We start from the raw sequence: 25750 nt of genomic DNA, 5'->3' as shown, positions 1-25750 counted from the left end.
AAGTAACTAAAATTAAAGAACCCATATTTTTGTTGTTTTACTAAAATACACTCGATTTAAAGGTAATTACCGAACAGAATATTCCTGAACTCCGAGAACGCTTGTCTTGAAGGCCACGGGTAAAATTAGAGTACTATTTGGTTCAATCAGTCCTTCTTTTACTGCTACATCAACCTCTAACGTGGATTCTGTCTAATGAGGTAAATATAAATTATTATTGTGTCACTAATATAATAAATTACTATTTTAGTCCATTTTGTTCTATTTGTGGTACATCTTGTCATAAAAAAACTAAGTAACAGAACCCCGCCTCTTTGGTATCTTATTTCACTAAGTTATTCCAATTCAGGTTGACTACACATGTTTTATAAAATGAGTATAGTGCAGTACTTGATTGAATGATATTTAATGTTCTACTTAAAAGCACATCATCATTGCCAAAAACCTGACCTTATAAAATATTTATAAAAAATCGAATATGCCATAAGTACCTCAGACTCATCTAACGTGAAATATCCCCAGAATTCTCTACATATAATATGAATCTCCTGCTTATAAGCGAAGTCTAAAAAACAAGCGCGCAATTTGATCTCTGTCGCCGGAGTTATCAGTGGAATATTGGCATTGAATGTTACAGGTAAGACTATGGGTGGACTGTCAGATTTATCCAATTCCAATTCAAGGAAGGTCTGATTAGCTCTTATCAGATTTGCCGTTAATGTCACCTTAAATCAATCAATTGAGTTAAGAAAATGCAAATACGCATATATCCAGTAATCAGGATCAAAATGATATTATTTAGCCGATGAACTATGAAAAGTCTATTAATTCATCTAACGTTGCAAACTAATGAAAATACAAAATACATGAATTTCATATAGAATTATACCCGCAGCGAAATCCGTGATTCGGGACCTATACTTATTTTATGAGGTTCGATGTCAAACTCTCTCGGCCACTGAGGCACAGGTGGCTTAGGTTTGTCAGCAACAGAATAATCAGTTAGAGTTATACTTCGCATTTCTGGTCCGTCTGAAGATATCTTCACATTTGCGTCCACGTGAACAAGAGATTCATTTATAACATCTAATTCTAAAGTTTTCGATACACCTAAATCCAATATTTAAAAATATATGTTTTATATTGCTAGTTTAAAAAATAAATCATTACTTTAAACACTTACCCAAACTTACGTTTCCAAAGTCGAGGCAGGGTTTACTAAACATTAATGAAGGATACACTACAACACCTCTGTAATGAAATGAAACAAATTTATTTTTCTATTAAGGTATTATTTGCAGACAAAGAGATATTTCGGCGTATGTTTAGTAATCTCGCGTTTTAATATACTATATTTAATATCAATTAAACTGAGAGCTTTCAAGTTACTTCTGTATGTATGTGTTTGCCAATTAATGCTTGGATCATAAAAATTATAACGCGTTTTTTTTAAACATTGAATAATAAAAAATATACAATAATTTCAATAGATATTTACTTTAAATAAAGTTTAATAACGACATTTGTTTCTCGTATGGCAAAATTTATTTCTTCAAAGAAAGGTCCTTGATTTGAATTACAGAAAGAAATCACGAATGCCTCTCTATCGCCAGGTCTCAGACAGTGGATCTCGGGTGTACACGTGATAATGCTCCCAAATAACGTAGGTATGTGTTTATACACAATCACACCATTTATATGTCCTAAAATAATTAGTCTCATTTACCAAACCATATTTTATTTAAAACGCAATAACAGTGCTTTGCTATTACAGGAGATGGGAATAAAGTTAATTTCATAATATATTTAAATATATCACCGTTCAATTGTAAATTTCGTTACACTGTAATCTATATCGCGAGATTGTAAGCTGTCGAAAAATTTTGATAAACTATCAATATAGTCTTTCGATTAGGTTAGTAGTAGTTGGTAGTTAATTTTTTTATATTTTAACTGAAATTCAGTTCGATGGATTATAAATCTACCAATAATAATAAAAAACATTGTATTAAATTATAAGCAGCACATTATTTCGAAAGTTTATCTCATACATACATAATAAAAAATTACCAAATAGTTAGTTACTGAGTAATTTAAATGTAACTATATAATATATTCATAAAGAAAATTATATTAAGTGTTCGTGATTATAAATTACTTGTACCTCTGTTCATTGTAACAATTTCGTAATTGTAAGTTTTATTTATGTAAACACGGTCCATATCAAGAGTTTCCAAGTTCAATGTTATATGAGGTGGTAATGAGGTACCGACTATTTTTAGTGGTAAGCGGTCGTTTACGCCATCCACATCTAAATATACCGTTGCCTCAAATTCTCCAATTTCCTTAGGAGAAAATGTGATACTAAGCTCTGTTGCTTTATTTGGCCAGAGCTTTCCTTGCTAAAAATAATATCGTTTTATTTGTTTTTGTAACTAGTTTTATTATAACATTACCTAATACATGTAACAATTTCAACAATACCTATTAATTATACGCGTTATGTTATTGCAATCATAAATAGCAGGCCACATTATAATTTAACGCCCCATAGACAATGGCTCTGTAAGAAATTCCTTACTGCTCCTTATATTGCCAACCTTTGGAACTGTGATGTTATGTACCTTATGTACCTATGTCCTATAGTTACACTAGCTCACCCTTCAAACCGAAACACAACAATACTAAGTATTATTGACTGTCGGTAGAATATATTATGATGATTGGGTGGTACCAACCCAGACATGCTTTCATAAAGCCCTACCCTACAACTAAATTCACCATACACCCGCTGTTCAATGATTAACAAACATCCTAACACACAAAACTTTCAAATTAGTATTAGAGGTCTACGTATTTTTAACATACGTTTTGAAAATTGCATGCTTTTAAAGGGGTCGTTTAAACAGCTCATATAATGTCAAATATTAGCCTATACTGAACTGGATCGCCATCTTTACTATTTAACAAATTTTTCGAACTCGAATTTTAATCCCATTTATATCTTTTTATCTATGTCTTATTTACTAAGTCAGTCGACGCCGTTTGATATGACCTTAGCTTATGACGGCACACGTCGGAAAAAATAAAAATACAAAGGTATAATCGCTCTATAATATGTATATATAATGAAGGAATGAATCCCGAATATAATATACAAATCAGATAAAATACACCTTTGCTATGTTACTCACAATAGGTGTAACAGACATGTGTGTATTCTGAAACAGCAAAGATTCATCCGCAACCAACGATTGTATCTCGTCAAAGAATATTCTTGTGTAAACTCGTTCGTGTTCATCACAGCTCAACACATCGTAGTGGACCAATTTGTTACACTTAGCTGACTCGGTTTGTTTTAATTCATAAAATATAGTAGCCAGTTTAAGTTTTTCTTCAAAATCTATACAATTAAATTATTAATTTGACAAATTCGACAAAAATTTCGTACAAGTATGATATATATCATGTATCAAATATAAAAAAAATAATTAAAAGATAGCCACAGCTAACTCTGCGAATGTTTTTTTGTGTTTTATTCGCTAAAGTGAAAGATGTACTCAAAAATTTACATTTAATTTAAACTAAAACAAAGTTGGTTTTATTGTTAAGTATTAAAGAGTTTTAGAGCCGAGATGGCCCGGTGGTTAAAACGCGTGCATCTTAACCGATGATTTCGGGTTCAAACCCAGGCAGGCACCACTGAATTTTCATGTGCTTAATTTGTGTTTATAATTCATCTCGTGCTCGGCGGTGAAGGAAAACATCGTGAGGAAACCTGCATGTGTCTAATTTCAACGCAATTCTGCCACATGTGTATTCCACCAACCCGCATTGGAGCAGCGTGGTGGAATATGCTCCAAATCTTCTCCTCAAAGGGAGAGGAGGCAGTAAAAAAAAAAATTATAACGTTTCTCTGATATAATGAGAGATGACTTTGTTCTAAGATATTTGAAATAAAAAATTATAGATGGTTACTGCTGAAAAAAATAATTGCAAAAAAAATACAACCTACCATTATAAACGCAACTATTTTTCATGCACACGTAGGTGAGGACATGGTTTGATTTATTGATGATTTTAAATATTTGCTGCCTTGCCATCGTGTTGTATGTGTCGAGGAATCGGACAACTTGCTTCTCTAGTTCTATACTTACAGTGAACGTAGATCCCAAAAGTTTTATACGGAAGACTTCGCCTAGTCAAAACGTAGAATATATTTTATTAGACTCATATTATCAATTATTTATCTTAAATTATTTCAAATATTTACATAGATATTTTTGGCATAAAACCAATCGATCGTCAATACTGTTCTCGTAGGAATATGTCCAATTAATTAGTAAACGTCATAATTGTCTACGGAATTATCGTACTAGTCATGATAGGTATTTACATACTTGAAATTACGCCAAAGAGCTATAAATAGGTGAGTAAGATTTATGTGAATGCTCTTATAATTTTAAAAATGTAACTCAAAGTAAAAGAGTAATTAACACATAAAAATATCGAATAGGCATATGGTTTCATTACTCATCATATTTTAAATAGTTAAGTTAAAAAAATTACCAGTTTCAAAAGTGGCACTTATATTCCCCTGTGTTTCACCGACATGCATCGTTTTAAATCCAACTTTGATATCAATTTTCTGCTTCGGATTTAAATATGCTGACTGAGGTTCTACTGAAAAAGGACTGCAACAGATCCGAATGAATTCTATTTTATTTCCAAAAATAAGCAACCTAATCTTAAAAATATCTCTGCCAATAGATTTCAATTATGAGCTCCTTTGACATCGTCCTGGAATTTTTACAATGAACCGATTTGACTGTTGATTTTACGATATACGCGTCAAAATAACGTATCACCGTAAATCACGTTTCAACATCTTACGAGTGTGTTTGTTTTACATCACGAAGTAGGTTCCTACAGATTAGTTTTACTATCCTGAACGCTACATATTATTACGACCACAATAGTAGTCAATGTTTCGTTAAGTAGAACGTTTAGAAGTTATTCCACCACGCGGCATCGCTTCGGATATGAGGATATATGTTTACGCGTGTTAGATATATCAGGTTTCATCATCATGCTTTTCCCACCGCTGCCAAAGAATTATAAACACAATTTAATGAAAACTCAGTGGCTCTTGCACTTAGTTGGTCCCAGAAACTACGACTAAGATCGACGTTATCTAACTATTAATCTATATCGACGCATAAAGCATATTTATGTATTATTTAAATATATATCAAATTGCAATGAATACATACCTTTTCGTATTCAAGGAGAAACCTGCGGGTACCATTCCAACATTATGAATTGCCAAAAATACATTACTTTCAATTTTAAGCGGCACTTCAGGTATTAACACTTGATCAGGAAAATCAAATATCGGTCTCGGACCTATGGCTAAATAAATAATAAATTTAAAAAATATGTAAATAAATTAAACATTCCGTAATTTTTTCCTCTAAGAAAAGAGGTCCTTTTTTTGGATAATATTTACAGTGATGGTTGTGTCTCTCGTTTTTATGTCGCGATGTCCTTACTTTATTTTGTTTGTGTTGTGTATCAATTATATGTGCCCGTTCTATGGGTCTATAAAGACCTCTCCGTAAAGGTTGCGCTTTTTGTAGACCGTGGTCCACACTACACCTAAACACCTACACCATTGGTCCTAGACCTATGACTCTAAGATGTAATGTGTTCAAAGTGTGCAATATGTTAAGCTTTATAACTACATGACAACACTTTAATTTCTCACCAATCAGAGGTAGCACATACTGATCAACGTCAGTATAAAAGGTAACCTTATGTATATAATCTTCGTATTGAACTGGTTGAAATATAACTGCAAATGTTACGCTTATACCAGGAGCAAGGCGTGACAGTAGTTGCCCACCACAGAGTTTAATTGAGAAATAGGAAGATTCCTTGCATACCATGTTTAAATATGTTGGACCCTATGAAAAGAAAAATATCCGTCAAAAATCGATAGTTATTCACTGAATGAATCCTTGTTTAATATATAATTAATTTCATTTTAATATTTAATACAAAATATCGAGGAACAATGTCGGGTGCAGGTCCTGAACAGCTTTACATACCAGGCACGAAAGTGTAAATACAGACAACTTCCTGCCGCTACGTTACTGGAATTTTTCGACACTCAAACCCAATGACTATTTTTATTAGTTCGACCAAGGAATGGTACTCATAATCCCATAAATCTAGGCCTTATAATCTTGCCACGAGCATACCAACGAAGCTTTCACTATGATAGTTGCCTGCTCTGCTGCTATAGATTATTATAGAACAACTGATAAATAGTAAATGTGGAATTAATATAGGAAAGATTAAACTATATGTAAGTAAATTGGACCTACCTTACTTATATTCTTTACAGAAAATTTTGCGACTATCTTATCGTTTGGTTTAAAATTTTGGAACACAATTATTCTAGGTGTAAACGATAGAACAACTTTGTTAGTACATTTGTCACAGCGTATAATGTTGTCCACTACGATATTATTCAAACATTGTAGACGTTCTTCAGTTGACATACCCATTTCCTTTTTATATTCCGACGGTATAATCTGTAGAAAAATAATGGGTATAGATATTTAGCTGATTAAGCTTTAGGTTTTGACATCCCTTTAAAATAAATAAATGATTAATTATATAATCATGTATGTTAAATAATTATACAGAAATTTGTGCTTAAAATTAAACAAAAAATCTTTAAAAAGAAGTTTAGTCCCAGAGTAGCATTAGAAAAACCATTCGTTTGAAAACAAACAACAATACATATATACTTAATTTCCGCGGGTAAATTCGATATTAAGCGTGTTCGTGAATACCGACAGCTCTAAAGTAAATAATTGATTACACATTACGTGCCAAATTTATTGGAACTGTTGTTAATGTCTTTGTAAAAAGAACTCTCTATACCACGATTATAAATCAGAGAGTTCTAGACGTTGATGAGTCAAACTTTTTCGTTTTATTCTTTGGTAGTTGAGTCTTATCATATGTGTAGTAAAATAAAAACTCGTATAAAGGCAAGTAAAATTTACCTCATCGAATGAATCCACCAGATTTTTCTTCGCAAATAAATGATATAAGTCAGCCGTAAAATAACCATTTTGTTTGAATTTATGCAAAATCTCCATTGCTTAATAACAAAATCTTACAAACAAAACATGACACTCGACATAAGCATTACAACCGTATTTTCACTTCCCGTTGCTAAGAGAATGACAATTATAACGCATTACATTATTTAAAAAAAGAAAATTCATATTGATTCATATTCACTATAATAGGTTTTTAGGCCTAAGTGTTATAAATTATAAACGGAATTTCGCTTCCTTATATAAAAACTACTATCAACAATTATTAGTATCGATTAAATACATCCTATAAAATTTAGAATTTAATTAATATCTCATAAGTTCTAAGATTTTAAAATACTTAAGTAAGTTCGAAAGGTTGAACACCAAAAAAACAAATTCGCAAGGTACTTGAGCGCAATGAGTTGAGTGCGGAAATAGCAACGCGTAGTAATTTTAGTAGAATCAGGGCAACGCGGCCGCGGACAGAAATAGAGGCGAAGGCGGCGCACGCGTCTTCGCGCTGTCAATTTCATCCGGATAGGGCGCAAGATTAGCGGACACCGGCATTAGCGGGACGCCAGTCGAGTTTCTGTGGCCACGTCGCTCAGGGTGCAGCACCTATCGCGAGTGCAGTACCGATCGAGTAATGATGATCAACAAGCCTGTGTCGAGATCCGACAGTCGCATTACCCAGTGTTGTTTATTTTAGTGTTGTTTAAAGAGATTTTCTAATCACGGCAAGTATTCTGAACTTATCTATCAATCGGTATACTTATTGTGTTACTATTTTATAATGGCCGAAGTACTTTGTAATAGGCAGTGCATATATTCAATAAGTATGTAAATGCTTTCGATATTTTGGGATATGAGAGGCGGAATAAATGGGTCGACGAGCGCTTGCGATGCGGCAACGCCCGCTCTATCCCGGTCACAGCTGCCGTTTAGTTTGCAGAGAACTATATTCTATTATTAAATTATATTTTACTAGACTACGAAAATAACAAATTAAAAAGAATTCTGTGTAATTATAAATTTTACCGATTAGCATTAAATTAAGTCGAATGTATTATAAATAACTATTTACATCTCACGATAATATTAATTTCTCACGTTAATAATAATTTCTAGTTGTAATATTTATAAAAAAAACTCCATTATTTGTATAGTTACATAAAAAGTATTCACATACTATTTAAGAAAATAGCATGAAAATGATATCTATTCCTTAATATAACAAACATTTTAAACAAGTCATTTCCCCAGTTTGTTGTGTAAAGCCAACATTTCCTTTCTTTCTTCTAGTCGTAAAAGCATAAAATGTATTTTGTTTAAAATGTTACCAGCTATAAATACGCTCTTCTAAAGAAACTTCGCTATAAAAGAAATTCATTGTCGTTATTTGTCAATGTATTTAACGATGTACTTTGATCCATATTTAAAAACGTATTACAAGTCAGAAATACTATTTTGAAACATAAAGAACTTTTTATTGCACTAGAGGTTCGCTTCTTTTAAATTAAAATATTAACCATCGTCTTTACAATAAACTTTCTTAATCGATGAACAGTTTATTTTTATTGAGAGATATTTAAAATATAATATTTCATTCGAGCAAAGATATGTTCCTTTCTGGTCCTTATATACACCCTTTAATTAAATTTAAATAATGATGCTACCTAAAACATACAAGCACAACAAATAATAGACATAGGCAATAATAACTATAATCATAAAACCAAAAAAGATAATATAGACCTAATGTACGGACAACACGTACCAGAATGGAGACACGATCATTAAGGAATAAAATATCAGAATTTAGATAAGAATTTACCATAAATACCTTAGGTACCGGTACGTTTCAACAAAATATTATGTCGACTTGAGTGTAAAGCTTGTAGTTAAACATAAAAATTGATATTCTCGTTCATTGGCATACTGACACACATTTTAGGTCAGTTATGACTCATAAAATATGTCGATACATTGTATATTTAAAAATTTCAGTTCATTCATGTAAATTTTCTATTTTATTATACTCAATTGTTGTTCAGTTCTCAAAAAAAAACTCGCACAGTCAATAATGATGGCTTTTCTAATCTAGGATATGTGAATTTATGTTTTTCAAAATATTTATAGATGCTGAAAAACCGAGGGCGGGATCCACGCTCGGCAATCCCTAGCACTCCCTTGTTAGTCCGTTCTATTGCACCCCGAGCTCCTATGGCAAAACCCGAACCAGATTACGAAGTTGTAGAGTTCCCTGCTGATCAATATGTCAATGCAAAAATACAGCCTCCACCGCCACCTCCGCCTAGACCAGCTACAGGTAAACAAACAAATTTAGTAATTAATCTGACCATCACTAGGTAATTCATCGACTTGATCTCTCAAGTTATTAATGTGATGTCTCAAGTTTGCATATTTTTATACAAATTCAGTTTTATTAAAAGCCAAATCAAAAATAAATATCAGTGCACCCATAAATGTTATAGTAACAATGTTTCAGGTCACCCGATAGATGCGGGTGCTTCCTGTGGCTTGTGTGGTGGAGGTGGGGCACGCGTACGATGCACGGAGTGCGGCCGACGAGCTCTGTGCGCGTCGTGCGATGACATGTACCATAGGCACCCAAAACGTAGAAACCATCAACGTCAAGTAAATATATTGTATTTATTGTTACATAGACTACCTAAGGAGTTTGTTAATAATAATATATTTTCTATTAACCATAATGATCTACATAGATAGAGCGATAAATATAAGCTTAAAACAGCTACGTAGTAAACAGATTAAATTTTATAAATTAATATTTTTTTAATATATGCCATACATAAAGTAAGTTGTTAGATTACCGTTAGCTTTATAATTTTAAATTTAGATTCATAGCATACACGTAGTTAGCACTCTCATGTCTCTTAATAGAGACGATTGATCCTAAATAAATACTCGCGTCATAATATTGGCTAGACGCCCGCGATTTAAAATGTTATGTATACAAACTGACGTGTGTAAATAACAATAGGCACAAAGAAAATACCTAATTACGATTCTTAAGTAATTACGATTCCTGATGCTATTCTTTCTTAATCGGCATCCGGCATCCCTACTTTGTATGAACCGTAACTGTAGGTTATTTATTTATTAACTAAGCAAACGTTGCTAATATATATTCGCAAGGATTATAATAAAAAACCTTTTTAATACCACCCACTATTTTATAAATACAGGCCCTCTCGCATTCACAACTTCTCGATGAAAGACCGCCGCTGCCACCGAAAGCTGCTCCGCCCGTGCCGCCGCCGCGAAGACATAAGGTACCTAAGTGTTGTTATTTAACAACAAAGGATACTAATGTGTATGGATGGAAATGCCTCGATTTAAAAATTGATTTAAGTTTTAACTCAAACATTAAAAACCTATAACCATAGGTTAACATTAATTAAGACAAAGATTTTTTCATTTACTCTCGTCTAATTTTTTATTCTTTAGCCTCTATCACTCTCTAAGCGTAATCTGTACAAAGCGTAAGAAGCTCAACCAACAAACACACTTTCAAATTTATAATATATTATTTAATTATTATTATATAATTTAAGATTATATGAACATAAGATATTTTAAAACGTACGTAGTTTTATATACACTAAGTTTGTATGTATAGAGCGAAAAATGTTATTCTTAAAGTTTATTGAAAAAAATTAATATTTTTAGATAAGCGGCGAAAGGTCGAGTGCGAGTCCCCGACCATCCGTTATGGACCAACGTCGACCTACTCTTAACCCGACAGTGGCAGCGCATAGTCCAATGTCAACGATAACTAATCCCAATCACTTCTCCACACAACGCGCGCACATTCAACAACCGCAGGGAGCAGTGCCGAATATGTCACACATGGGCAGCATGCCATATTTACCTAATGCCGTCCATCACGCAAATACAACTGTTCCCAGTCAGGAGCAAACTATGGCTCTGGGACAATTTTCTTCTTGGGGACGACCTCGTGGTTCTCTTCAGGGATTTAATATCGCTCCAAATATGGTAATTTTCGTAACAGTATATAAAAGTAAAGTAACAAGCTTGTAAATTACCTATAATGCCTAAAAGAATAATTAACACAAATTAGCACAAAAAATTATAGGTGCTTGCCTAGTTTTGTTGTCGCTATATTCGGTTGAGATTCACTTGTTCTCTAAACTTGGCCATCATGGCTCGGAACAATATACGTAATATATAATAAGTAATTTTATTTAAAACAAAATAAACTTCAAAATACGAACTCTTTGTATATAGTTTGAGTAATGCTAATTTTCTAACTACACAATTGCTACAAGTTTGATCTTGAGATATTTTTTATTTTTAATAATAAAAATTACATACATATATTATTGATTTTTATAGATGCAACCTCCTCCCCTGGAGCCTTGGGAATTACAAGAGAACTTATCCACACAGAGCTGGGGTCGCCCTTTAAGGCGTGGAGCATCGGTTATGGAGTTAGGCGGAGGTCCGACCGGATGTACTGGTTGCGCTCATTGCGCAACTAATCCTTGGCGTTACGGAAGTTGTGCTAACTTAGATCACCAATGGATTGGACCAAGTCCTGCACCTAGTGCTGGCCCATGGCCACAGACTTGTTGTAGTCCACATTCAGTCACACACAACTCTCGTATAATGCCCCACACACACCCACATGCGCCGCAAACACCACAACCATATCGTAGAAGTAAGTAGTGAATATGATAACTACATTATTAAATATTTATTAACATTTAATAATTTAAGTAATTGCAACTCATGTAATTGTTTGCTATTACGTAAAAAATAATCAACATAACTATTATTTGTAGTGGATATTCGCGGAGTTTCACGTGCAGCTTCCCGGGCAGGTTCTCGAGCAGCTTCACCCGCGCTAAGCTTACGATCACGCACTTCACGGCGATCTAAACATAGAACGCCGTCCCCTCCTATACCCTCGAGTGATGCCGACTCTGAGAGTGAAGTAGAAAGCGACCACCCAGAAACAATAGACAAAGATGACGAAAACTCTTTAGGACCTGCTCCACCGCCACCCGCTGCTACTTGGCAATGTGAACACTGCACTTTTGTTAATGAGCCTGGTGTAAGAGTATGTGCAGTATGCTGTCGAACTCCAACCATCAAACCTAAAATTGTTACCGACGTTATTAACAACGGCGTAGAGAGACTTAAAGTCGCTGAAAAAACCTCACGATCACCCTCAATACATTCAAGTCACGCAGTTGACAAGACTATAATAAAAACAGGTACAACTAATTTTTATACGTAATTTGAATTAGGAAAATTTAAACATATTTTACTCATATAATATTTATTTTCAGATGATAAAGGCAAAAAAAATAGATCAACTAAAGAACGTACGTCTACAGGATGTGGACCGTCTCCACCAAGGGAAGATAAATCTATGGCTAAATCCACAAATGTGTTAAAAACTACTCCAACAAGGGAACAAAGTAACAAACGTATAGAACAAACTCGGATTCGTCACGATATAGCAGTAGGGCCATCTCCTCCAAAAGAAATACTAGATGGACAGAGAACATCTTTATCGAAAAATAGTACTGTAAATCAATCTTCAAATGTAACATCTAATAACTTCAGATCTTCTTCAAGGATTGGTAGCCCTGTTAACGGGTCTTCAAAGCTACATAATATTTCAGTCGGTCCTTCTCCACCACGTGATAGTCCTAAACGCACTATGTCATCTTACCAAAGCAACTCCATAAATTTTCAAAAAAAGTCCGTTGGAAACTCACCTCCTCGAGAAAATGTTGAAAGTCGACCCTTATCCAGATCAAGCCGTACTAATGCTGGAACTTCTCCACCTCCACAGAGTATTTCTACGCAGGTACATTTAACACATTTATTTAACTTAGGTTCGCATTAAAAAGTGATATAAAACTAAAAGCACTTTAGGTAATAAAGAAGTAATATGTATATTATTTTCCTATTTGTATAGACTTATGAAGTACCAAATAATTGGGAGCGAGCTCAATCTGTAGCTAGATCTCGGCCGCGACGACGCTTGAGAGAAGAGAATCGAAGAGAAAGATCACATAGTAGACTGTCCCTATCCAGTGACACACGAGTAAGATCATTTTTATTAATTTAGCCTTACAAGACCTGTTCAAATTAAATTCATTTATAATATATTTCATAAGATTGGGAAGTCAATTTCTTTCAAAAACTAATAATCGTAATTTAAAACAATACTTTACGTTAAAAAGTATATATATTATACGACTATGTAGTATAAACCGGCTACCATTGCTTAAACATTACCATAGTGTTTTTAAGTGCTATATTCCAGAATTCCAAGCGAGGCAAGGGAAACTAGTCTATTTCTTGATTATTTTTATTGTGACGATTTTAAACCTTTACTGGTAAATAGATAGTAATCTTTTTTTTTTTTAAATATGGGTAGACCCTTTTAAATCCGCGTCTCTATCGGGGGATCCCGAAAAGTAGTATTTTTTCTTTAAAATAATTTGGGACGATCCTCTAAGCAAAATATATTTATAAAAAAATTGGAAACATTAAAGTCATTTTGCAATTGCCGTAAGTAATCCAACATAACAATATCTCTGGTTTACCCTTATTCCACAATCATCAGTGATTTTTTTCCTTACAATTACACAAAAATACAATAAACACAAACTTCACATACAATAAACACCCCTCAGTCAGTCAGCATAGATAATCCACCACTCACTAAAAGCGAATCATAATGTGCAAAAGTATCGAGGAATACGAACACAGGCAATAAATCATCATTAGATTCACAATAAGATTCAATTAATTTTGTGTAGACTAAATATATTTAAAATTAATTAATTATATATAAATGTTTAGTCCCATTTGCAATTATAGGAAAGCGAAAGGAGTGTTCATACTAGCGGTGGCAGGTGGGAATGGCGAGAGCCTCGTGACAGCAGTCCGAACGCGGATTGGAGTGAGAGTGAACGGCGGCGTGCCAGTCAGCTCACACGACGAGCGTCTCATTTGGACGTCCGACGGAGGCCGGGACAACGCTCCAGCGTATTTGGATCTGAGGTATAAAACGTTTGTTATTAAAATAATTTGTTAACCAAATTCTTTCACTATCAAAATTTTGTAACATAAATGATGTTTTCTTATTTATGTAAAAATTAATTTCTATTTTGTTCATTTATATAGGCTCCTTCTCCGGAACCATTGTCGAGTAACCGTGCTATATCCCTCGAAGCACTGGTCGGAGCTGGATCGAGGGGTGACGCTGAAAGGGGCTTAGAATTGGCACGTTTAATGACCGATGCTGAAAAACTTGGATTTAGTGCAGCAGAAGTACATGCCGCCTTAGCGCAAAATCCAGTGGCACCACTAGCATGGTTAAGCGAGCGGTGGCCAAGTCTGTGTGCGGGAGTTCGCGCCGCCGCAGCTCGACTCGCTCCAGGTGTTAACGTCACTGAACTCGAAGCCCGCGCGTCGTTGGCAAAACATAGAGGAGCAATGTGGCCTGCTGTCAACGATTGTGTAGAGAGATCTCGACGGCAGGTATTATACTTTTTCAAATAGTCATATTTTTTGTAATTTTCTATAAACTTTGTTATTTAAGAATTTTCACGCTATTATATATATTTTATCAAAAACCGCTTTTAGGTCGTAGTTATTGGTGAAGAAGGCAGATTACGAGGTCATGTATGGGGTCCACCAACCGGAGCTGACGATGAGGGGGCACCACCCTCTCCATTTTCCAGCCGCTTACACCGCACTCGCGGTAATCTAAAAACGCAAAACAAAAACCAATAACATTGCATAATAAAACTCGCCATTTCATCATAAAATGTCATCATAACATTCACGTTTACATTTCAGCAGAAGACAGTTCAGACGAATTTGAAGTTACTACAAACAAATTTCAAGACGATGACTGGATGTACTTACCATTAGAAATAAATACCAAAACTAATCACGAATTTGAGAGTCCGGTAATAAAAGAGGACACAACTATGACTAATGAAGACAGCAGTCTAGACATAGCTGAAAAATTAAAAAGTCTATTAATTAAAGCTGGTATACCCTTAGCGGATGAAAAATTACTTTTGAAGAGTTTATTAGGCAACCATTCAATGTATTCTGAGAATAGCGATATTAACCATAGTAAAACAATTGAACAAAATAAACCTAATGTAACAGATTTTATTCAATCTGAAAATGATTTCATTGATGCATACAATGCTTTAACAAGACTAAGTCCATTACCAAATTTAAAAAAAAAAGACATTACTGGAACAAACGACGTTTTGGAACAAATTGAAACACAAAGCCCTCAAGAAAACAATGACAATATCTCAGAAAATATATCAAATGATCATGATTTAACAAAAACCCAAAACACCTTTGAATCACAAACGAAATTGAATCCAATAGAAAAAAATACAAGTGAAACTGAATTAAGCAATGTTCGTGAGAATAATAATTCTCACGAAACTGTAACTAAAATCGAAGATATTATTCAAGATACTCCTGTAATAAATACAAAAGATGTCAAAGAAGATAAATCAATCAATCTCAACGAAATAGTAGACAATACGCAAAAAATAATTCAACAAATGAAGAATGAAATTAACTCTGATATTAATTCCATAAATGATAAAAGTGATACGCAAAGTGAAGCCGATGATAGCGCTAATGATTCACACTCATCATCTGAAAAAGAATCAAGTTATAGTGAAACAGACGCAGATGGCACAGAAGACTTGACATCTGATGAAAAGGATACATCAACTAGTGATGACGAAAACCCTAACGATCAGCTTGAAGACCAGGCGTCAATTCACAGGACTAGTTCGGAAGATAATGAACAGTTTGAAGAGGCAATGGATCATGTCGAAAATGAACTTGAAGATTTTAAGCAAACAAACATAGAAATATTAAATTCTATTGCAAGAAGTTTACAGGAAGAACATACGATAACAATAGAAATCAATGAATCAAATGACAAAGATTATAGACAGCGCAATCAAGATATGAATAACAATTTATTCGCTGCAGTTAATTCGTTTGAAGAAATATATGCAGAACTTAACAATGATAGACAGAAAAAAGAAAACACTACAACTGATACATATTCAAACCAACTCAAAAATTCTTCAAATAATAGTAGCATAGCATCTGAAATAAAAACTAAATTTAATCCTGCTTATATCCAACAAGAAATAAACATTTCTTATTTCAGACCGGATTCACCTATAAAGGTAGTAATTACTGACCGAGTGCCTCAATTCTTTACGGCATCTTTAGAAATTTTTGATAATTTATTAGAAAAAGATAATAGTTCTCTAGAACGTGATCTTAATGATCAAGTTTATGAAACAGTAGAGGAACCTTCAAAAGAAGTAATAAAAAATAACATAACTAATGAATATTTAGAAGGTAGGGAGAAAAATAATGATCCCGTGAATAATAGTCTTGAAATTTCAAAAGATAATATATCGACCATAGACACTTTAACAATTAACACGAACATTAATAATTCAAACGAAAAAGATTTAAATCAAATGAACTCCATCGCTTATGAAAAACATGGACATACTAATAATATAGCAGGCGTTGAAATTATTAATAATAGCTTAGATGTTAATAAGCATCAGGAAAATATTTCTCCTCCAGAACCGTCAAATACACAGACGCAAGTATATAGAGAAAACTCTGAAAAAAATTCCTTGATTGATAGCTCTAAAATGAAAACCACGACTAATAAATCAAATATACCGAAACTTGTAAAAACAATTCAAAGTAATAAACAAAAGATAGAAAATAAAAATTTACCTAAACTTATTGCATCCAAAGTACCTATTCGGAGAGCGAGTTTAAAACAATATCCTGCTCCTAATCCTCCAAAAGGGCATTTTGGTGACATCAAAAGTGGGCATGTTAAGCAACTACAAACCAGACTGTTCAATAGCAAGGTAGCTAAAACTAATATCGAAACACCTGCGATGCCAGAAATAAGAGCTTCAACTTCTACAATGTCAAAAAAGAGTCCAGCTCCTCCGCCTCCAACTCAGCCAGCTATACAAGGTCAAGATGCGACGTTATCAAAAAATAAGAACGTTTATTTCCGAGAAACATGTCGTACAGAAGATGAATGGACCGAAAGTGACCCAGAAGATCAAGATTTCCAAATTAATTTAAACAATGTGGAGGAATCGGTCCCAACACCTGTTTCGCAAATACAGCCGGTAACCCTGCGACATATTTCAGGCCAATTAATTGACTTAGCTAATGTTCGAGTACCTGAAGGCTCACCAGAGGTATTATTATTTTTTTTTAATTAAATTACGCAATGTTAAATTCGATATATTTCTAATAAGTCGTCGTTATCCGTAGAGGCAAGCACGAATGCTATTAGCAGAAGGCGCGACAGAAACTTGGGAACAGGCGCAGCTCGCAGTAGACTTGATTTCACAAGGAACAGATCCTCCTGCTGCTCTTTTGGCTGCTTTAGAATGTACAGATCTTTCATCAGCTCTTGCGTACTTACACCAAGACTGTGAACTTTGTGCTTCCAAGTTTCCAGAACATGAGGTAATAATCAATCACACATCAATTGTATATCATACAACTCATATGATATTTATATTAAAATATAAATTGCAGATGGTATCTATGTTACGTTGTACACACAGGTGTTGTCAAGAATGTGCTCGCCATTACTTTACAGTACAAATAACGGAACGCAGTATTGTAGACTGTGTTTGTCCCTATTGTAAAGAACCGGAATTAGAAAACCTCTCAGAAGATGATTGGCTTGACTATTTTGCGCATATGGATATATTACTAAAAACGTTGTTGGAAATCGAAGTACATGAACTTTTTCAAAGAAAGGTAACAATATATTAATCAGTTTTTCTAAATGCATTCTTATTTCTAATATCTCAATTCTTATACGATAAACTTCCTTAAAGCAGTATCCACTATTTTGCTATACAATTTTCATTATTGTCTGAAATAAAATGTATCTAAAGAAGTTCTTCACTACTACCCACAACACATGCAAAAAAACTGCTAAGTTTTTAAAACTGTTTCAGTTACGTGATAGAACTCTCGCAAAGGATCCTAATTTTAAATGGTGTGTCGAATGCTCTTCAGGATTTTTCGTACATCCAAAACAAAAGAAGTTACGCTGTCCTGAGTGCAAATCCATTACTTGCTCAAGTTGTAGAAAACAGGTATGTTAATTTACTTTAAATGGAAAAATACCATCAATATGCAAGTCTAGAGATAAATCATGCACTCTTCTCTATTTTTGAACATAAAACTGGCACGTTTAAATTAAATTTAGTCCTCAAGATACTTACTAAACCAGTGTGTTTAGCGCACGTTGGGTAAATATAAAGCCATTATACCGTCATGCTAGACTAATGAGTTAAGGGCCTAGTACACGTTGGACCGATGCATTAAATGACTGTGTACACGACCGATGTGTATTTTTATCATTGGCGCCAGGTGCTGACCTACCAGCCTAATAGAATCGCTTTTCCTGCATACTTCAAAGGTTCTTTGGGCTTTACACCTGTAGCATATCACACTTTGGCCTGTCATTCAGAACATAGTTACACTTCAAAAGGAATAGTTGTATTGCACATGAGTTTATAATTTCATTTTTAAGTAACCACTGTTTACTTGGAATAGAGATAAAATGTTGCAAAATCTTACTTAATTGCAAAAAGTTTCCTCATATTTTTTTCAAGTATAATCCAAACTAATTACTATGGCAAATCATGTTCATGTTTCATATCCATCTAGTATCCATATACTTCAGTTCAAGGAAACATTCCCTCAGTCTGTATCAGTTTCTTTTTATCGATTACTGGGACGACGCTTTAGGATTCTAAAGTGGATGTCATATTATTTAACGACGCAAATTTTATAGGTTCTGCTCGGTATTTTAATAACTCTACTTTGATATTTTTTTGATTATTATTTAACAGTGGACTGTAAATCATGACGGTATAACGTGCGAGCAATACGTGGCATGGCTTGAAGACAACGATCCAGAGAAATCAATAGCAGCGGTCCAACAACATCTACGAGAGAACGGACTGGAATGCCCGAGATGTCACTTTAAATATTCCTTATCCAGGTAAGTGAGGGTTAACTTTTATTGAGGATCATCCTATCATCGATATCAACGAATAATAATATTTTCTAGAGGCGGCTGCATGCATTTTACTTGTACACAATGCAAGTATGAGTTCTGCTACGGGTGCGGCAAGCCATTCACGATGGGGGCGCGTTGCGGGCTCAGCGAGTACTGCGCCCGACTAGGCTTGCATGCACACCATCCGCGCAACTGTCTTTTTTATTTACGCGATAAAGAACCTCATGAACTTCAGACACTTTTACAAGTAAGTATAATAGAGCCTATGTATATCGTAATTAATAATAAATAAATTAACAGCTGGCCGCCCCGATTTTAAAGGAGAAAAATTCATACTAATTCAGCACTGCCATTTCACCCTTTGAAGTTGAAATATCTAAAAATCCTTTCTTATTAAGCGTCTAGGTCATGAAAGAAGTAACTATGATAAATTTCAAATTCAAATCAAAATCACCCAAAGTTTCGGAGATCTCGTGATGAGTGCCATTTCACTTTTCCATTTTCTGCCAATTTCCAATTTTTTTATCGTAAGAGGCTGTGTGCCAGGCTGTGCCTGGCAAGTAGTAGAGAAACAGCCTTAAATGCCCCCTTTTGAGCTGAAGCTCCTGTCCTAAAAGTTTGAAGCTTAGAGGGCTATGCGGGTTGACAGATGATCATCTCACACGAGCAAATAGCCTCACGGTTATGGTGGTATGGTATTTTTGACTGCCAAGCATGAAATGAAGTATAAACAAAATGCAAATTTAGTAATGCTTGAACTTGCAATAATCTGCTAAGTCTCTTACCCGCTGGGCCATCTCAACTCTCAAGGCTATAAAAAGATTTTAAAATCCAGTATTGTGTAGTTTTTGAGAAAATTTATCATTTTTTAGATGAATAATGTGTCCTATGAAACGGAAGCAGCAGAGGGTAGCAATAATCGATGTCCAATACAGTTACAACGAGAAACGCCCACTGGTCTTGTAGATACTACCTGTGGCAGTGAAGTACAACCAAAACAGGCAGGACTTTGCAAGTAAGTACTTGGTAATAGATACGAGAATAGTACAATTATTATTAGGAAAAGATAAATGGAATACTCGTATTTTCCCATTGGCCCGTCAAATAGTTTTATTCCTCGACTGCGGCAAACCAGAGGTGCAAAAGGAATCGGGCGGTGGTCAGTGCGGCGTGTTTTTGCAGGAACCATTACTTGGAGTACTTGAGCCGACTGGTGCGAGGCCGAAGAGTCGACCCGCTGCCGATCCTTGGAGTGGACGACTTAGAAACGCTAGTACGTCGAGCCGCATTACGCCCTCCACCACGGCCCTACGGCTCACTCGACGGCCTCTACAAACGGGGCCTTGCTGAGGTGTGTTTATGAAGTATGTTCTTACAGGATGCACTACGTCGAGTACCTGGCGGGTAAGGCGCGCGCGCTCGACCCAATCCCCATCATGGATGTGAGCGAACTCGTGGCAGAGCTGCGCCGTCGCGCGCTGCCGCTACCCGAGCGCGGGCCCTGGGACACTGACCCTATATACGCCGGGATGTGCGCAGAGGTACCCCCTGACTTCATGGCGAACCGGAAGTTACCTTCACTGCAATACGCGTTTCACTTACAATCAATTAATTTATTACTCGAACATTTATTTATTAACCTCAATTCTCACTCAAACTATAATTAGGATAAATCTATTGTGTTATAAATATAAACCTTTTTCTTATAGATCGTCAGGGAGAAGATACCACTCGACTGAAAATACGATGTCTTTCCAGAAGAACAAACTAAACGTTGAACTAAAATGTTAGACGCAAAGCGATGAATTAAATTTAAGTAATTAATACCAATGAACTTTGTATAGGATTTTGAATTTTAGTTTACTCTTAATTAAATAGCATTTGTGTATTCATTTATTTATCTCAATATTATATTAAATAGTGCTAAAATGTATGATTGAAAAATTAAACAAAAATTATAAGGTTTTTAATTTAATCCTTGGCTATCTTCTAGCAAAATGCTCGTTCATGTGTCGTTGGTTACGTTGAATGTAATGTCTGTTGGAATGAATCCTGCTTTCGAGAGAGTCAGGTAAGACCCGCGCTTCGTTACGCGATGAATGGCGTGGTATTGATTTCTCCGGCGCTGCATTTTCTGCTCGCTGTTCTGCCACACGACGGCCTCGCTGAACTTCCCTCTCCGCCCCCGCTGCAATCATTGATGCCAACCTTGCTGCTTTTTCTTCTTGACTAAGGCCAGTTTTTTTTATCTCTTGCTTGTCCCTAAGATCTTTATCGCGAATTTTACTTTGCTTGTTATCATAATCATACTTTTTATAATCCTTATTCAAATATTTTCTATCATTGCAAGACTCATGAGATAAATTTTGTTTTTCAGTATCCCAGTATCGTTTAGGAGAGAAATCCTTCCTGTTTTTTTTATATGAATTACCTTCATCACTGCTACTGTCTGAGCTTTTTCTTTTTAATGAAGATGATTTATTACTGTTTTCATATCTAGAACTGTACTGACGCTTTTTGACTTTAGAACTACATTCCTTATCACTGTTATCACTACTTCTATGGTAGCTTTTGCTTTCTCGTAACTTTTTACCTTTTTGCGATAATTCATCATCACTCTCGTCATGACCCTTTCTAGATTTCTGTTTCTTATTCTTCTTCTTTTTCTTTTTCTTCTTCTTGGTTTCTTCATCTGAAGAACTGTCATCTGATTCAAGCAACTTTGCAATGTCCATTCCTTTCTCACCACCTAAAGCATTTAATTTAGCTGCTAATAGATTATCAAGGGTATTATCTTTTTTCTTAGCCTTTTTTTCTCCTTTAATTAAATTTTTCTGCTCCTGAAAAAGTAAATAATATAACGTGCTTAATGAAGTAGTTATTTCCCATACTACAGTCAAATAAATAACAAATAATAGTACCTATACAAGGTTTCATGGCTTGAAAATAAGAAATAACGATGATTCTTGTATATTGACTACTTCCAAAAACGTAAAACAAATAAGTGTTAATGCCTTCATATTGTATTTGATTAACTTTATTTTTCCTCAGATGATATAATAAGTGTGTATTTACAAAAAGGTGTGTACTTATTCTACTTATGTACACATGTCAAAAGTTTTACATTTTTTGGTATAATTAAAATAATTTATAACATAAAAATATAAAATGCAAATAAATCATTATTTACAATGAAATAATAATAAATATTTTTTTCATAATAAATAAAATGGATGGATTATTATTATGACAAATATAATTTCTTTTTTTCTCACCACTACAATAATGCTTACTCTTAATTTTAAACATTCACAATTTAAATTTGTAAATAAACATTGTAAAATAAGATAAAGTGTGGAGATTTCTATTTTATTGACTTGACACTTAATTGGAGGTTTAGTGAGCATGTAGTTTCTTGTCAACACAGGTACACATAATAAATCATACTGATATTTTTTCGTAAAGCACTAAACAAATTATAACTTAAAAAATAAAAGTACTAAACTCACTGTGACTAAATTATCTTACATATTATGAACATCCTAAGCAAGCTAAACTCTTCATATGTATGGAACACTTAATGGCTAAAGAAAAAAAAGAGTTATGAGGGCGTCTACAGTGGCTCCAAATGGTTCGTCTAATATTAAACATGGTCCTGCTCACCAGTTCTCTTAGCTTGAACTTGACTTGACACTATTCTAGATATTGAATTTTTCATCCACTTCATCTGACCACTGGGCCATCTCCCCTTAGTAGTCAGAATATGTGACTATTAACCAAAAAATATTTATGCTGATAGGATTCATTTGTTTACAATTTATCTCATGCTCAGGTAATAGAAACAGCTCTAAACCTTCTCCTCAAAAGTGTAGACCTTTCCCCAGTTGTGGGACATTTACAGACCAACAATCCATTTTTTATAATATTATTTGTTTTCACACTATTTAAGTCAAACATACTTTCACTAATTGAAAAATATTATTAGGTCATCAAATTTAATAATAAAACTTAGCAGTAGTTTGTTGAATGTTTCATTAAATATATCTCAATTTTTTACTAAGCCTTTATTGACATTCCTAAATAATATAAAATATAAAAACAAGTATGTTCTTAATAATATAATTTCATAAGTTACCTGTTCCTTCCGTAACAGCTCAGTAAGTTTACGTCTCTGTACAGGATTATTTAACAGAGCAGCACGTGCTGCCCTTTCTCGTTCTTTAACCAACAGCAATGGATCCTCTCTGAGTTTTCGTGCAAGGTCTACCTGAACATCACCTGCTGTTGTTATCATACTAGAACCAACTACTCGCCGAGATACAGCTGGGATTTCATTCTGATCAGATTTACCAGCTTGATCGAAATTCCTATCGATTGCTTTACCAAGCAAATAGTCTTCATCTTGAACTTTTTTATCAGGTTTCTAAAAATAAATGATTATGTAAAACAGTTTAAAATATCATGAATAAAACTTTTTATTTATACACATACATCATACATCCAACGCAAACGATTGTCATTGGATTCAGAGGAAGAAGGGACATTTTGTTTGGCCAAGGCATTTAATTCTTCACGGTCTCTCTCTTGAGCTCTTTCGCGTTCTAATACTATTATTCGTTTTTTTTCTTCTGCTGCTGCTTGTTCTGCTTTCCACACCCGCTCTTGGTTTTTCATTGTACTGGGATGCCATGTTTTCTTGGTGTTCTTAAAACAAGACACAATTTTAATAAATGTATGTATTTTTAATATTAGTGCAATACTTTGTAAATATATAATTTACCAGATCACCGCCGCCCATTTTTGTCAAAGATGTATTATAACTAAAACATAAATTTAATTCTAATATTTAACAAATAAACAATTAGAAGGTTAATAGTCTCAAAACAAACACATCTATTTGTTAATTTCCTTTTCAGTTTTGGCGTTTACCAACGCATTGAGCGTGAGTCGTGACCGTGAGCGCAATATGCAATGTCTATTATAGTTATATATTTGTATTTTGTATTCAACATTTTCAATTAAATTCTTGGTTTAATTTATTAAACATTTTGGTCGTCACTAGTGAAGTATAAAAAAAAAAAGTTATAGACATTTTGAATTGCGACTGAGACGAGACCACAGAGTGTATACTGTATAACTATTAACCATAACTACATACCAAAAATTAACTTATGTCACTTATGGCAGACCATTTCTTAAATTACTTTATTTGCTATTTCAATTGTTCAACATAGTATTGTATTTTGTATTTTTCATTTTAATTAAGCAATATACTATCTGATTTATTATTCATTACCCGTTACCCTTTAACTTTTTTATTAGTTTTTAGTTTATTTTTATAATTCTTTTCTGCTTTTTAAATGTTCGTTAACTGTTTTTCATTATTCTTTTTAAAAAATATCTGTGTCCTATGTTACCATTCAATATTAAATTGTTTATTATTACAAAGTTTATTATAAACTAAAAATGCAGTACAATATTAGTAATATAGATGTATATCTATATAGATATTAATTAGTTTAGGAAGTATGTATTAGAAATAAAAAATATTGGTTGTGGTTTAGTACAGACTGGATATTCAATACATTAATATTATATATAAATACATAAATAGTATATATGTATTATCTATGGCAGTAATACTCTTACGCAGTGTGACTGCTTACTCGAGTTTTTTCTTTGGTTAAGTTTGCAAGGTTGATGAAATACGTAGTTTTATATTTACAAGACTAGACGGCAACATAGAGGCAACGCACTATCATGATTTGAATCCGATAAACTCTCAAATTCATAACCAACTATAACGGTGTATTTTTGTCTTATAGCGATAAAAAACTCCATCTACCTAAATTAGTTGGAACTTATTTATCACATTTTAAAATACGACTTTACCGACGTTGTCAACTAAATTATGGTTATATTTTAGTGACAGCGTCGGTACAGCCGTATTTTTATGCTATTATTATGCTCGTGAATGGTTTAATTATGGTATTGCCCCGTAAACCGATTTACACATGTTGATCTTATTGTTTTTTTTTTTATATTTACCCTTGCCTTCTGAAAATTAGGTAGATGCCATCACCAACCAACTATGCACTAAAAAAAAAACAACTGGACTGATGAATAATGTGTATTTGAAATCGCAACAGTAATATTCAAATCTGACCTTGTTCTTTTATTATGTCGCATCACAAATAGATTATCATTGGTATTGCAATTTGTACCATTAGAATCATTTATTTTTCATATTTATTTAACAAAAATAATAGAAATGCACGTGTAACAATTATTACCTTGCACCACGATCACGAGGTCGGTCGTTCACCTCTGGTTCGAGCCTCGACGTCTTCAAAGCATGGCCCATCAAATGTATTGGGTCGATGATCCCTTCGCTTATATTATGTATAATTTATTACAATGTATATAATCTATTAATAAATAAACCAAG

General features: G+C 33.9%; 3 protein-coding genes across 5 annotated transcripts in view; 1 reads left to right on the top strand and 2 right to left on the bottom strand.

Annotated features, from left to right (window-relative positions):
* The window catches only part of LOC113394148 (hydrocephalus-inducing protein-like), a 40007-nt gene extending 32815 nt beyond the window's left edge, over nucleotides 1-7192 (bottom strand). The window contains exons 1-13 of the mRNA XM_064220581.1: nucleotides 7080-7192; nucleotides 6390-6599; nucleotides 5768-5966; nucleotides 5274-5412; nucleotides 4570-4694; nucleotides 4016-4198; nucleotides 3195-3403; nucleotides 2165-2402; nucleotides 1499-1703; nucleotides 1184-1251; nucleotides 890-1110; nucleotides 492-725; nucleotides 71-192 (exon numbers count right to left, since the gene is read on the bottom strand). Coding sequence (XP_064076651.1) covers nucleotides 71-192; nucleotides 492-725; nucleotides 890-1110; nucleotides 1184-1251; nucleotides 1499-1703; nucleotides 2165-2402; nucleotides 3195-3403; nucleotides 4016-4198; nucleotides 4570-4694; nucleotides 5274-5412; nucleotides 5768-5966; nucleotides 6390-6599; nucleotides 7080-7175 — 2249 coding nt within the window. The 5' untranslated portion in view covers nucleotides 7176-7192. The remainder of the gene's footprint in view (nucleotides 1-70; nucleotides 193-491; nucleotides 726-889; nucleotides 1111-1183; nucleotides 1252-1498; nucleotides 1704-2164; nucleotides 2403-3194; nucleotides 3404-4015; nucleotides 4199-4569; nucleotides 4695-5273; nucleotides 5413-5767; nucleotides 5967-6389; nucleotides 6600-7079) is intronic.
* Nucleotides 7193-7626: 434 nt separating this feature from the next.
* LOC113394376 (E3 ubiquitin-protein ligase lubel) lies at nucleotides 7627-21267 on the top strand. Of its 3 annotated transcripts, none has more exons than XM_026631677.2 (21): nucleotides 7627-7855; nucleotides 9258-9447; nucleotides 9628-9776; nucleotides 10349-10435; nucleotides 10833-11159; nucleotides 11520-11844; nucleotides 11969-12403; nucleotides 12479-13005; nucleotides 13117-13245; nucleotides 14028-14210; nucleotides 14334-14690; nucleotides 14796-14913; nucleotides 15015-17452; nucleotides 17529-17726; nucleotides 17799-18026; nucleotides 18230-18370; nucleotides 19133-19284; nucleotides 19354-19549; nucleotides 20175-20317; nucleotides 20485-20653; nucleotides 21012-21267. In XM_026631677.2, exons 2-21 carry the CDS (start codon nucleotides 9258-9260, stop codon nucleotides 21039-21041), a joined length of 6522 nt encoding a protein of 2173 aa, XP_026487462.2. In that variant the 5' UTR covers nucleotides 7627-7855; the 3' UTR covers nucleotides 21042-21267. The 3 variants fall into 3 exon arrangements, with proteins under 3 accessions (XP_026487462.2, XP_026487469.2, XP_026487451.2); XM_026631684.2 differs by lacking the exon at nucleotides 20485-20653 and adding an exon at nucleotides 20681-20843 and having other exon boundaries at nucleotides 15012-17452; XM_026631666.2 differs by having other exon boundaries at nucleotides 15012-17452.
* Nucleotides 21258-24360, bottom strand: LOC113394396 (pre-mRNA-splicing factor CWC25 homolog). Its single transcript, XM_026631699.2, has 4 exons — nucleotides 24083-24360; nucleotides 23794-24006; nucleotides 23438-23725; nucleotides 21258-22142 (listed from the first exon to the last, which is right to left on the bottom strand). Exons 1-4 carry the CDS (start codon nucleotides 24098-24100, stop codon nucleotides 21285-21287), a joined length of 1377 nt encoding a protein of 458 aa, XP_026487484.1. The 5' UTR covers nucleotides 24101-24360; the 3' UTR covers nucleotides 21258-21284.
* Nucleotides 24361-25750: the final 1390 nt, after the last annotated feature.

Source organism: Vanessa tameamea, chromosome 4 (genome assembly GCF_037043105.1).
Source record: "Vanessa tameamea isolate UH-Manoa-2023 chromosome 4, ilVanTame1 primary haplotype, whole genome shotgun sequence".
NCBI lineage: Eukaryota > Metazoa > Arthropoda > Insecta > Lepidoptera > Nymphalidae > Vanessa > Vanessa tameamea.
This window is presented reverse-complemented; position numbering and strand designations above follow the sequence as displayed.